Source organism: Myxine glutinosa, chromosome 14 (assembly GCF_964187855.1).
Source record: "Myxine glutinosa chromosome 14, kmMyxGlut1.1, whole genome shotgun sequence".
NCBI lineage: Eukaryota > Metazoa > Chordata > Myxini > Myxiniformes > Myxinidae > Myxine > Myxine glutinosa.
Window position 1 is genome coordinate 11,811,782 of NC_136274.1, and position 13,865 is coordinate 11,825,646.

At 44.3% G+C, this 13,865-nt stretch overlaps 2 protein-coding genes across 3 annotated transcripts in view; one reads left to right on the top strand and one right to left on the bottom strand.

Moving 5' to 3' along the window:
• FANCB (FA complementation group B) overlaps window positions 1-4,247 on the bottom strand; it is a 100,484-nt gene extending 96,237 nt beyond the window's left edge. Inside the window, exons 1-2 of the mRNA XM_078768568.1 lie at window positions 4,194-4,247; window positions 3,893-4,056 (exon numbers count right to left, since the gene is read on the bottom strand). Of these exons, the coding sequence (XP_078624694.1) occupies window positions 3,893-3,992 (100 nt within the window). The 5' untranslated portion in view covers window positions 3,993-4,056; window positions 4,194-4,247. The remainder of the gene's footprint in view (window positions 1-3,892; window positions 4,057-4,193) is intronic.
• A 711-nt stretch (window positions 4,248-4,958) lies between these two features.
• MOSPD2 (motile sperm domain containing 2) overlaps window positions 4,959-13,865 on the top strand; it is a 30,114-nt gene continuing 21,207 nt past the window's right edge. The window contains exons 1-5 of one of the 2 annotated variants that reach the window (XM_068135184.2): window positions 4,959-5,685; window positions 6,045-6,102; window positions 8,067-8,219; window positions 9,478-9,564; window positions 11,575-11,729. In XM_068135184.2, coding sequence (XP_067991285.1) covers window positions 5,656-5,685; window positions 6,045-6,102; window positions 8,067-8,219; window positions 9,478-9,564; window positions 11,575-11,729 — 483 coding nt within the window. In that variant the 5' untranslated portion in view covers window positions 4,959-5,655. Of the gene's footprint in view, window positions 5,686-6,039; window positions 6,103-8,066; window positions 8,220-9,477; window positions 9,565-11,574; window positions 11,730-13,865 lie in introns of both variants that reach the window. The other variant, XM_068135185.2, reaches the window with a different exon arrangement.

The following is a 13,865-nucleotide window of genomic DNA, read 5'->3' on the forward strand; positions in this document are numbered from 1 at the left end:
ACAAGCCGGATACAGTGTTTCCCAAAGGGAAGTCTGCCTGAATGTTGGTAGTGATGGTATTGTCTCTCCAATTGCAGCCGTCCATTAAATAAATGACCAAGCGAGCCATGTTGACACGAGGTAATCCTGCAAGGTTCAAAGTCCACTCAATGGCAGGAATGATCAGCGAGGTCGGGTAGAACATGCCGTCCACAGGCCTTGTACGGGCCCGCATCGTCGGGAGTTTCTGCAGTCTGGGCTGCAACTTATCAGCCTTTTGGGGGAGTTGATCAGAAAGTTCTCCAAATATTTTGTTGTACAGAGGCACAGTACTCTCTCAGGTACTTTTCCAAATGTTTTTGGCTTCTTTTAGAAGTTGTCAGCCATTTTAAGTAACAATCCTCGTCTGGAACGTACAATGTACGTTCCCTGCCCCGATGGCCGCTGTTGCTAGGGGTTTATGCGCATGCGCGCCGAGCATTCTGGGTGGATTACGTCATTTTGAAAGTCGCGTATTGCCAAGTCATTGGTCCATTTCCATGATAATTGCTTTGCAAATGCACTTTCCATTCGTCTCTCTACCAGGAGTCAACCTATCTTCGAGGAATAATGAATAAGTCGTCCTGCTAATGAAGGCTGGCGTTTGTCTGGTACAATGGATTAAGGTAGAGGGTGAAACAATAGATTAAATCAACAGAATGTTGATCAAGGTATGCTAACCTCTGTGGCAAGCAAAGAGAGGCTGGAATTTCCAACGTTAACTATTCATGGGAACAAAAGAGTTGTCATTTGTTCTGACAAAGGCTTAATGCCTGAAAAGTCAGCTTCTCCTTACTTCCCACGATGGTTAACAGAGCTCAACTAATATTCTGTTCACTGCACCCATCTATCTATAATTCCAGTAATCTCTGTACGTTTGTACGTTTGTCTGTGACCGCTGTTTCTCGACAACCACGGGTCCGATATACTTTTAACTTGCCAGGTATATTGCTGGGGACCCGAGGATGTGCCTTTTCAAGGTTTCATATTAATCGGACAATTACTTACCGAGCTATGTCCAAAAAACGATTCAACCAATCAGAGAGCAGCGAACTATCGCGTGTGCCGAACGTGGCGGACACACTCTGCCTCGGATGGCACATTTGAGAGCGTATTCATTTATTTCACGTTTGCAAACTATGTTGGCGTTAAACTATGTTTTAAAACTAATAAAAACGAATTTGCGATTCATTCGCTTTCCTGCGCGTTTGTGCACGCGATGGCGATTTCTTTACCAAACTCCGGAAGCCGTTCGCTTTGGACCAAACCATTTCATGTAAATAGAGGGGGGGGATTGTCACCACTCGCAAGCCGTTCGCTTTGGACCAAACCATTTCATGTAAATAGAGGGGGGGGATATAATTTTAGATATATATATAGTACGGGCATGCCCTAGTAATATATCAAATGTTGAATTAATCGACGCCACACTATAACTGACCAGTGGGACAAAGTGCTGATCTTACCATAACCAACTTACAGGAACTCTATTGGAGTTTAAAACGGTGACGAGGGGCACATAATAGTCAGGTTCACGATGCTTTTTCGTTCAAAATTTTTAGAGATTAGCAAAACTATACTTTTTGAAATATTCAGAGCATGAGGAATCCAAAAATTAATGTTTACATTTGCGTAGACACCTTTGTGAAAATGACACTCAGGACAGTGATGAAGATCTGTAAAAGCAAATTCCTGAACGGTATAGACCCAGTAGATCATGCGTATAGGACTTGTAGTTCAATCTGATACTAACAAGGCTGCTTTCTTGCTTGATAAACCCAAACCTATAACTTCAAAGGACTTGCAATATCATGTATTATGTAATACAGCTATATCACAAATATAAAGACAATGGTTTTCAATTACCTTTGTTTGTTGCTTTTCTATAATCCTGAGCACTATTTTCAGGCCTTTATTGTATTCCTTGACCCAGAAAACATAGGATTAGCATATTTAATCACGTTTCTAGGTTGACTAGAAGCCGAGATCGCGCAAAATATGTATTTGATGGCGGCCATTTTGAAAATCCAAAATCTATGTCTGTGGAAATGCCAGCATTGATTTTCGGATTCTCCATGCTCTGATGATTCCAAAAATGTATAGGTTTGCTAATCTCCCAAAATGATGAACGAAATTATATTTGTTAACATAGTGAACCTGACTATAAGCTATGCTTTACGTCTCAAGATCCAGCAATCCTGGAACTTGTCCAAGTACCCTTGCACAAACTTATCTAACACACTGCAATTACATAAATACCCCCTTGTTAGAGCTCTATAAATATATTGTTCTTGCATTACAAGAAAAGACAAGGAAATTTGAAGCAAGAGGATGTAATTTGGCCCATCGTGCCTGTGCTCTATCAACACCATGTTAATTCAATATAGTTTATCTACTTTCTTACACTAGGGTAGGGGGGGAGGAAGAGGCAAGGGGGAGGGAGAGGGGAGTGAGGAGGGAAGGGGAGTGAGAGGGAGGGGGAGTGGGGGAAGAGGGGAGTTGGAGGAGAGTGGGAGGAGATGTAGAGGGGAGTGGGGGGGAAGGGAGTGGAGGGAGAGGGGGAATTGGGGAAAATAGGGAGAATTGGGGGAGGAAGGGGGAATTGGGGGAGAGAGGGGGAATTGGGGGGGGAGGGGAGTGGAGTGAGGAGAGAGGGGAATGGGGGAGGAGAGGGAGTTAGACGGGAGTGGGGAGGAAGAGGAGAGTGGGGGGACGGAGAGGTGAGTGGGGGGAGGGAGAGGGGAGTGGAGGTTGCAACTATAGATCGAACAAGTCAAGAGATGACAATGGTTCACGAGCGAGCGGTATTCAATGACAAAGGACGGACTATAACCGAAACAGGCCTGGACTGAGGGGTCGGGGGCCCACGTGCCAGGTGTCGGCCCCCGACATGCAGTGTACATGCCTATTTACAAAGTGTCCCAATGCGCTGCATGCGCAGGCTTTTAAGAGCCAGCTGTACGTAATTGTGTGTGGTGCAGGCCTGGAAATGTCAAAACGAAGGTTACTGACCTTGAAATGAGATACAAAACAATGTATCATCAGTTATGAGGTTAGTTAGCTACACAATACCGAAAATTCGGTTCGATTCCGACAACTTAAAAAATTTGACCTTTGTGACCTTCAAAGGTCAAAGGTCGAAGATTCTGAAATTTGTTGGAAAACTTGTATTTCATGATGTATGTGATAATAATAATATAAGATCATGTACATTTCACCCTATCAGGAAGCGAACAATGTAATAAAACCATTAAAAATCGACTTTTCTAAATTTTGTGACCTTGTGACCTTGACCTTGGGGCGAAAATGAAAACTCGAGCTCCGTGGGGCTAGACACATGACATTGGCCTAACCAGATATCGAACCCCCTGTCAGATTCCACCAACTCCCTCAGAGAAGATGTAGGTTGAACTCAATTACCCCCTAAAAAGGCATCTTTTTCGGGCGTGGCTCCGCCCACAATGGGCGCAATACGCCCACTCTACGCAGGACACAACAAGATCATGATATCAACCTCCCACCCAAGTTTCATCAAGATCGGATGATATCATCGGGTAGTTATGCTGCAGACAGACACCCATGACGAATATAGTGGTCACTGTTTGATAACTCGTGAACCAAAAATTCCTCAACTGCTCTGTCCTTTCACTATTCCTGGGCATAATCCATTCCTGGTAACAAATCACCCGGACAACAAGTTCTTAAATATTGTCAAAAGTGTTTCACATTGGTTGAGGGTTAAAAACTTACTCTCTCTTATGGGATGTTCAATTACAAATGCAATCATTTGCGTATCGTTTCGTTCCCGATACATTATGGGGGCAATACACAAAATGTGGTAATATAAACCACACAGTGGGTTTAAATGGATTACATGCAAAGGTCGCTTTAAGGCCAGATGAGGAGCCGTCCTTCAGCACCAGAACGTGTCCCCCGTCGGCTAGCAACCACGGATCGCCTCGCGGCATCGTCATGGCTTCGTATCCAGGACGGGCGCCGCCGATACCTCATTCAGGTAAAGCGAGACCTTCAGTTCACCTGACAGATGAAAAGGGGAAAAAAAAAAATCATAATTAGGCAATGAATTAATTTGTGTCGAACATGTAAATTTAACGTAAATATATTAGAAAAACGTTTTAATAACTATTACAATAATTAACTGTACAGTACTGTACTTGTTATTCCCAGGTTCATTCTAGGCCACGCCTTACACACCGCCGATGTTTCCTATTGGCCAATAATTTCACCATCGTCAAGTTGACATCGATATCGTAACTGGTTGAGGAATTATATAATTATAAGTAATACAATTATTATAATCGTCATGCTGAGCGAAAGCATCGGCGCAATGGATATATCTCAAAAACATGTTTCAGTGCCAATGGAACCGCCGTTGCTTCAGCGCCCTCAATGCAACAGAAAAAAAAACATGAAATGAAAAGATATTAATGGGAAACTACTATCACTTCTAATAATAAAAAGTGAAGGAAAACATGCAAAAGCCACAAAATCGAAATATCTGATCAATCAAAAATATCAATGAGAGTAAAACTTAGCTTCACTGAGGCGTCCTCGCTAAAACACCACGGCTTGTACAACTGCTACACCGCCACGTGTACGGAAATCCACACCACAAAAGGAATGAAGACAAACTATAAAATAACATTGTAACATTAAAGATATTACGATAAACATTTCATCGAACTTAACTGAAGCTTGGCTGAATAATGTTTCACGTGGAGATAAGAAAATATCGTCAAAGCTTCCGCGACACATGAGTGAATTGAAACATTTTAAAATTCGAATAAAATTCCTTCCTCCACAGACGACACAAACACTAAACAGGGTCGCCGTATAAGGGTGTCCCATAAAAGGTTACGAGGTGTTAAATGATGGCTTTTCCATTTTTATCCAGGTTGATTTATTGATGAAAATGTCTCAGAGTAAACTGTATTAAGACCAAAGTTATTCACAGTGGAAGGAACATCTGAGGAATAATTCGCTGTGGATGGTGAAAAAGACTAAACAAAATTACGTGGTTATTAATTAAATAATTGTGAGAGTTGCTCTTCCTATCCTAATGATTCCAGTCTCATAATCAATCATAGGGTAAAATAGAAAAATGTTATCAGCATCAAAAACTGTGTTTAAACTTAAAAGGATAAATAAAACATAATTATACCGAACTCGGCACATAATTTATTTTCCATCGAATTTTGTTTCACTTTCAAAATTGGGAGCAGTTTCTTTGAACTAAAATGTTAATTAACTTCACTAAATTGGTAGCTATAGGACACGAGGTAAAGTTTATTGAAGGTGTGTTTATATTGAAGAAGAAGAAACGTACAGGATTTGTATAAATCAGTGCATTATCCAAATCACGTGATTCCACTGACACATTTAGGGAAGAACGGGGACTTTAAGAGTCCAAAACTGAGTTCATTTCGCGATTTTAAAAAGATACATCGGCGGCTCCAACTTGGCCGCCGTAGATTGGAAGATAAATTTAATCTTTGTTTACGCCGTGGAGCTTTCGTTTCCTGTAAACTAAAACAACAAGTTCAAACAACAAATAAATCATTAAAATAAACGGGGAAGAAGACGGACCGCCCGAGGGAGGGTCTGAAGGAGGAAGACATGACTGGATCGGATTCGGCGGATGTACAGGTAGTTGGAGTGGTGATGGTAATGAGGTGTTACTGTTAATAAAGGTATTCAGGTGGATTTGGCGGATGTACAGGTAGTTGGAGTGGTGATGGTAATGAGGTGTTACTGTTAATAAAGGTATTCAGGTGGATTTGGCGGATGAGTAGTTGAAGTGATGGTAATGAGGTATTAATGAGGGTATTCGGGTGGATTTGGCGGATGTACAGGTAGTTGGAGTGATTATGGTAATGAGGTGTTAATAAAGGTATTCAGGTGGATTTGGGGCATGTACAGGTAGTTGGAGTGGTGATGGTAATTTGAGGTGTTTGTTAATAAAGGTGGTGTTAACCTGGGTTCACGACTTACCTTCCTGTTGGCAGGAGAAAGAGCTGCTCGTGACTGAGACAAGACAGAGGTTCTTTGATGAGCAGGTCGTGGGTGAGTTACCGACATGTGACAGTAAGCTGAGGTCGTCTGTGATCATTTTGGTACCTTTGGGGTGCGGGTAGGGGGAATAAGAGGTAAAAACAAAGCCAACATTGTCTACGTTTATATTGGAATTCTAGAGAGGCTTGTACATAAATTGGTACACATGTGTTCTGTGTACTTTTGTATAAATACCATAGTCATCAATGCTTGTGATATAGGTACCGTACCATAGTCATCAATGCTTGTGATATATTATAGGTACCGTACCATAGGCATCAATGCTTGCAATATATTATAGGTACCGTACCATACTACCATAGTCATCAATGCTTGTGATATAGGTACCTTACCATAGTCATCAATGCTTGTGATATATTATAGGTACCGTACCATAGGCATCAATGCTTGCAATATATTATAGGTACCGTACCATACTACCATAGTCATCAATGCTTGTGATATAGGTACCGTACCATAGTCATCAATGCTTGCAATATATTATAGGTACCGTACCATACTACCATAGTCATCAATGCTTGTGATATAGGTACCTTACCATAGTCATCAATGCTTGTGATATAAGTACCGTACCATAGTCATCGATGCTTGTGATATAAGTACCGTACCATAGTCATCAATGCTTGTGATACAGGTACTGTACCATAGTCATCAATGCTTGTGATATAAGTACCGTACCATAGTCATCAATGCTTGTGATACAGGTACCGTACCATAGTCATCAATGCTTGTGATACAGGTACCGTACCATAGTCATCAATGCTTGTGATATAAGTACCGTACCATAGTCATCAATGCTTGTGATATAGGTACTGTACCATAGTCATGAATCTGTGTTATATAGGTACTGTACCATACTCATCAATGCTTGTGATATAGGTACCGTACCATAGTCATCAATGCGTGTGATATAGGTACCGTACCATAGTCATCAATGCGTGTGATTATAGGTACTGTACCATAGTCATGAATCTGTGTGATATAGGTACCATACCATAGTCATGAATCTGTGTGATATAGGTACCGTACCGGCGTACCATAGTCATCATTGCGTGTGATATAGGTACCGTACCATAGTCATCAATGCGTGTGATATAGGTACCATACCATAGTCATCAATGCGTGTGATATAGGTACTGTACCATACTCATCAATGCTTGTGATACAGGTACGGTACCATCGTCATCAATGCGAGTGATATAGGTACCATACCATAGTCATCAATGCGTGTGATATAGGTACCATACCATAGTCATCAATGCTTGTGATACAGGTACGGTACCATAGTCATCAATGCGTGTGATATAGGTACCGTACCATAGTCATGAATGCGTGTGATATGGTGCTGCACCGTAGTCATGAATGCGTGTGATATAGGTGCTGCACCGGTCATGAATGCGTGTGATGTAGGTGCCGCACCATAGGCATCAATGTTGTAATCGCTGTGAGAGGTGTGGAAAGCATGTGATAAAGAGACACCCAATTGGTCAGTGCTGCGACCAATCATCAACAACAGGCATTTTAAGGCCATTTTCCCTGCTAGAGCGGGGGTTAGCCTTGCGGGCCCCATGACGATCTTTTCCATTTACCATATTTTCTGCATCTCCCCTTGTTAACCCGTATTAACAGTTAACTGCTGCGGCCAATCGACGAACGAATATTGGTGACATAGCTACAGCCACACAAGCTCTATATATTATTGTAGATTCATTACTGGATTGTTGTTGTCTTTTTGTAACCCTCCCTTCCTATCAAATGCCATCCCATCACCTGTCCTTCATGGGTATATCTGTTCGTAATTAATAAATAAAATAATTGTTTATTTTTGTACAAAGCCTTGTGAACTGCAGCGAACAAGTTGAAACAACCTTTAAGGTATTGGCCAAACTTTTGCTGCACTGCCCTTCCTCCTTTCCTTCTCCACTTCTAAAACACAACCTCTTTTCTGTTTTCAGATGTCGACTCTGCTAAATACGACGAACGTGACTTGCATCGTATTCGTACCGACGATGACCTCGTGCATTCGTTTGCGAGAGGGCAGAACGCCGAAGATGCTGCGAGAGCGGTTGCGGAGGCAATGCAGTGGCGCAAGGAGATGCAAGTTCTCGGTATGTGGGGCAGCAATGCAGCACGACTGTGATTTGTAATTGAGAGTACAAACCCTATAACCTGTCAATGTTTCTCAACTATCCTTGTGCACGGGGAAGTTTGGTTGAACCGGTTCTTCAACTCTGGTTTCTGGCTTGTAATGTAATCATACATTCTCTCCTGCTTCTCTGTGTAAAGTGATTTGCAATTCAGGCTGATCTTGTCTTCGTGTGTGTCTGTGTGTTTTTTGGGGAACAAAGGGTAATAAAACAGGGCTTCACCAGTTTAAAGTTTATTTTACTATTCAAGGAATGGAAAGACAGCTGAAGTCAAAGTGTTGGGTACCATTGTCCTCATCACTCCTGTCGCACAAGAGTGATATGTGTTCTTTTTGTGATTTGACCCACCCACCTGGGATGAGGGGCAACAGGCCTTGTGTTGCTGCATCATCATGAGAGATGCCAATCAGGTTGAAGTTTAGATTCTTCTACAGACTGCAAGGGGACAGCGACGTGAAGGGAGGGTGCCACCCCGTAGGACAAGGGGACAGCAACGTGAGAGGAGGGTGCCACCCCGTAGGACAAGGGGACAGCAACGTGAAGGGAGGGTGCCACCCCGTAGGACAAGTGGACAGCAACGTGAAGGCAGGGTGCCACCCCGTAGGACAAGGGGACAGCAACGTGAAGGGAGGGTGCCACCCCGTAGGACAAGTGGACAGCAACGTGAAGGCAGGGTGCCACCCCGTAGGGAGATTGGTACTTCATTAAGGTGTGGACAAAGGACTTTTTAGGCTGCGAGTAGTTTTTATTTTTCTTGGAATGACTGAGTGTGATTGGCTTTGAAGTTTGAAGGTCAGCTCGTATGATCAGCCCAGGAGCGGTTGTGGCTGATGGGGATGCCAAGAAGTTCAAGCGACTGAACCTCTATCGGTGGCTGAGCTTTCAAATGGATAGTCGTGCTTAAATGGCGGCACCAACGGTACTGTTTGTGCCAGGTACATAAAGAACTGTTTGGGTGGGTGGATTCTGCTCGTAAACGTTGTTTGGTAATCCTGAGACGACAGCAATGTTGTTGCCGACCGTAGTCGTTTTGCACAACTTCTCGCGAGGCTGCGATTTTGCTCTTCAGTCGTGCCACGAAACCACTCGTTTTGCATTAATCCGGTGAACGCACCGACATCACCTCTGAGATCTTGGGGAGCTCCGGAAAACTATTTGCAGGTATAAATGCCATTATACTCGATGACTATACCTTGGCACGTATGCCTGTTTCACCCAGATCTAGACGAGTCCTCATTGGATCATTCCCTTTTGGAGCTTGGAACGCTGTACCTCCATGGCTGGGACAAGGACGGCTGCGCTTTGTGTAAGTTTTTGTGCCTCCACTGACAAAGTCGCCGGAGGTATTATGTTTTCGGGTTGTCTGCGCATCCATCCGTCCGTCCGTCTACCCGTGATAGGTATTCGTTTCCGTGATGACTTAAGAACGGCTGAAGAGAACAAAGTCAAACTTGGTACAGGTGTGTATAATGATGTAATAATGTGGGCGGAGGCATATGGGTCGACGTGGCAACGTCGGTGTCGTTGTGGTCGATTACTATTTTGAATTTTGAGGTTGTCTATGTCAGTCAACCAGGGTGGAAGTTGACGGCTCCTGCCCCTCACCCCCCTCATTGAGGTTTAACATTTGAATTGTTGAATGATTATTTGCTCTCCACAGTGATATGACTTTGTGGTCGTGCTGCTACATTTCAGAAAGGCCAGGGTTTTGGTTGTGGGTAAAAGGTGAAAAATGAATGAATGATCGTTTTAAGGCCATTTTCCCCGCTGGAGCGGAGGTTAGCCTTGCGGACCCCATGACAATCATGGTTCCCTGTTTGAGGCAATGTTTTTATGGCCGGATGCCCTTCCTGACGCCAACCCTTGGTCGCCTCTTACGATGCGCAGGGATATGGTGTACCTATTCTAAGCCGGGGTACACACCGGGATCATTCATCCCAGCAAGCTGGTACTCAATTTGCCGACCTCGGAAGGATGACAGGCCGAGTCAACCCCCCTGGCGTTAATTCAGCGATCGACCGGGATTCGAACCCAGGATCCTAGGATCCCAAGCCGGCACCCTAACCGCTAAGCCAACACCAGGGAGCAAGGTGGTAAAAGGGTGGTGTGGGTAAAAGGTGGTACGAGGCTAATTATGGTTTCTAGCTGACTTAGAAAGTTTGGTTTGAATACGAAAGTAAGTTTATAGTATTATGCCATCCGACGTGTCTACGTACATGTCGAAACGTTTGCTTTTCCCACTTTTGATTTTTTTACATGAATGCCCTCGTGTAACACAATGCGGTTAAGGGGTAGGGCGGAACAAGTGAATCCAAGCTGGCTAAATGTCAAGTTCTGAAGCTTCGTGTACAAACATACTGAAGTAATTACCCCTGAGAAAATTCTGCTCACCCTTTGAATTATGTATAAAATCGACTTAGATCATTTATGCTGGAAAGTTCCATTTATGTGCATCACATGTTCAAAGTGGTCTCCTCAGCCTGCTGTGGGCTTAACAGTTAAGATGGCTAGCTTAAGGCCTTGGTGTCTCGAGTTCGAGCCCCTGTCGTGCCGTAACCAACACCAGGTGGGTCGAGTCGGCCCGTCATACCAAACGAGGGCGGCAAAATGGATACCGGCTTACCTGGAAACAGGGGGCACTGCATCAGCGGCAGAGTTGTGCTCCCAGTGATGATGCAACCAGCAGCCTGAGGCTGCATACGAAATTTTGAGTGGTCTACTGACACAAGTCCAAATGGAAACTATACTTTTATCAGACCTGCAACGTCACAACAAGAGGAAATATAAAGAAGTTTAGAATATTTTTAATTCGAGTTTATCATTGTGAGCATCGATCATGTACTCCTTCCTGAATTTGTTCCCAATAATTAACCTGGTGGAGCCTGGTGTTGGCTTAGCGGTTAGGGTGCCGGCTTGGGATCCTAGGATCCTGGGCTCCAATCCCGGTCGATCGCTGAATTAACGCCAGGGGGGTTGACTCGGCCTGTCATCCTTCCGAGGTCGGCAAATTGAGTACCAGCTTCCTGGGATGAATGATCCCGGTGTGTACCCCGGCTTAGAATAGGTACACCGTATCCCTGCGCATCGTAAGAGGCGACCAAGGGTTGGCGTCAGGAAGGGTATCCGGCCATTAAAACATTGCCTCAAACAGGGAACCATGATTGTCATGGGGCCTGCAAGGCCACCCCTCGCTGTAGCGGGGAAAATGGCCTTAAAACGATCATTCATTCATTCATTATAATGAACCTAATGGACGTCCAAATGGAGCTATGTTTTTTTTTTGTGCCGTCCTTTCTTTGTTCTCCTGTCCTTCCAGTGTGGTTTCGTGTGCGGTTGCATGTAAGAGACGCCAAGACCCTGATTGAGAAGAAGAGATTGACCGCTTTCTGGCTGGAGCGTCATATCCGCGGAGACACCGGAAGGAGAATCACAGTCCTTTTCGATATGACAGACACAGGAGTGACGAGCATCGTAAGCCCGCACCGGTCTTCAATTTCACCAACTTGTTCAGGAAAAGCTGCCACGTATCGAGCTTTCTTGTGATAGGAGATGTCATTCCGTTGTACGCCATAATGGTTGTTTTGCTCTGAGGTGGCGTCATCACTCGTCTGTGCGCGAAAGGTTATGCGGTCCATCATGGCTGCGATATTGTAACTTGACAGTTTGTCAAGCCCAACTCGCTGGAGTGATTGCTTTGACCTGTGCTCATCATGGTATTGACGCGTTTTGCATTTCTGTATCATAGTATATTTTACAGTTCAGGTGACTGCAGACATGACAGCTGGACGTTTGTTTGAAAGGAAAGTGCAATCCGTGATGGACATTGTGCTAAATTGCTACCTTTGGTACATACAACTTGTTTCACTAGATCAAGAAGAACAAAAAAAATAACCAACCGCCTTGAGAGGCCATTTTTACCCGCAGAGCAGGGGTTGGCCTTTTTGGGGCACCGTGGTCCCCTTTTTGAAGCAATGTTTTATGGCCGGATGCCCTTCCTGCCGCCAACCCTGTTAGTCGCCTTTTGCGACACACAGGGAATTACCAGTGAGCTGGTACTCAATTTGCCGACCTCGGAAGGATGACAGGCTGAGTCAACGCCCCCCTGGCGTTAATTCAGCGATCGACCGGGATTCGAACCCAGGATCCTAGGATCCCAAGCTGGCACCCTAACCGCTAAGCCAACACCAGGTAGATCTAGATCGGGTTATTTTGAAATTGGTAATCCATCAAGAAGATTAATGATATGAAGCAGAAATTTACCCAGGGGTGCACCACGTCGATGTTGGGCCAAATGGCCTCATTTCCTACTTTTGAGGACCATTTCTCTGTCTCATGTTGCCGAGCAGTCTCGTGCTGTCATTTTGGTTGCTGTGATTTCCAGGCGTAGACACACGCGTACAAATCATTTCCTTGCGAAGAAGTTAAGGGGTGGGGGAAGGTGGAAGACTCCGTTCCACCTTCTGAAACCCGAAATATGGAGATGACAATCGATGGCACACACACACACACACACACGCACACACATGCGCATACACACACACACACACATACACACACACACACACACACACACACATGTGCATACACACACACACACACACACACACACATACACACACTGCATTGGAAATTTATAGTTAACTTTCAACAGAAATTTGGCCAGAAATGCAGTTAACTTTCATTGCACCAGAAAGGTTTCTAGTCAATTTGATTACACGAAGAATTGAACACAGAACAAGCGAACTTGAGGTGATTTGCTGTCAATGGACGGAATCAAGAGGTTGTTGATCGATGTATGCTAACCGCCGTGGGAAGCAAGGAGAAACTAACGTTTCGGCCGTTAACCCTTTATCGGAGCAAAATGAAATGCCATGACCAATGAATTCTATTGCCAGCTCACAACAACTTGGATGGGAACGGTTGTCAGGCTATTTCGTCTAAGAAGGGAAGTTGAGATTATCTCGCTGTACAAGTTGATCATGTGCTGGTTAAGATGACGGAAGATTTCCATCGACCGGTTTGAAAATGGCGGCACCTCTTGGCATCACGCTTCGTATCCAAGTGACAACTGTGCAAGTGTATTTTTGAAACGTGTCATGGGCGATTTTAATGCGCATTAAGTCGGATATTTAAAATGTTTGATCCATACTTTTATAGACTAAAATCGATTTCATGCACAGCACCCTCTTATGGTTAAACTGCCAAAATCAAGACTCTCCGCTCACCTTCACTCCTTCATTCCTCTTTTCTCCCGCCTCTGGAACAAACTCCCTCACTCTCTTCAATCCCACTCCTCCCTCCAGGTCTTTAAAACAGCTGTTCACCACCATCTCTTATCTTCCCCCATCCAAAACCTTGATCTTTTCTACCCCCGCTAATTTCACCCCAATTCCACTTTTTTGAAATACCAACTTCTGTCCTGGAAGTCCTTGGTGTCCTTGTGTTTTATACTTTTCCCTCCCCCCCCCCCCCCCCTTCCCACGCCTCCTCCCCCCAAGCCCTCTCCCTTCCACACTTCTCCCTGCTCTCAAATGTTGTGGTTGTGTGCTTCCCCTTCTCTCCCCATCTTGTCTTCCGCTCCCTCTTTTTATATATTTTGTTTGTCTG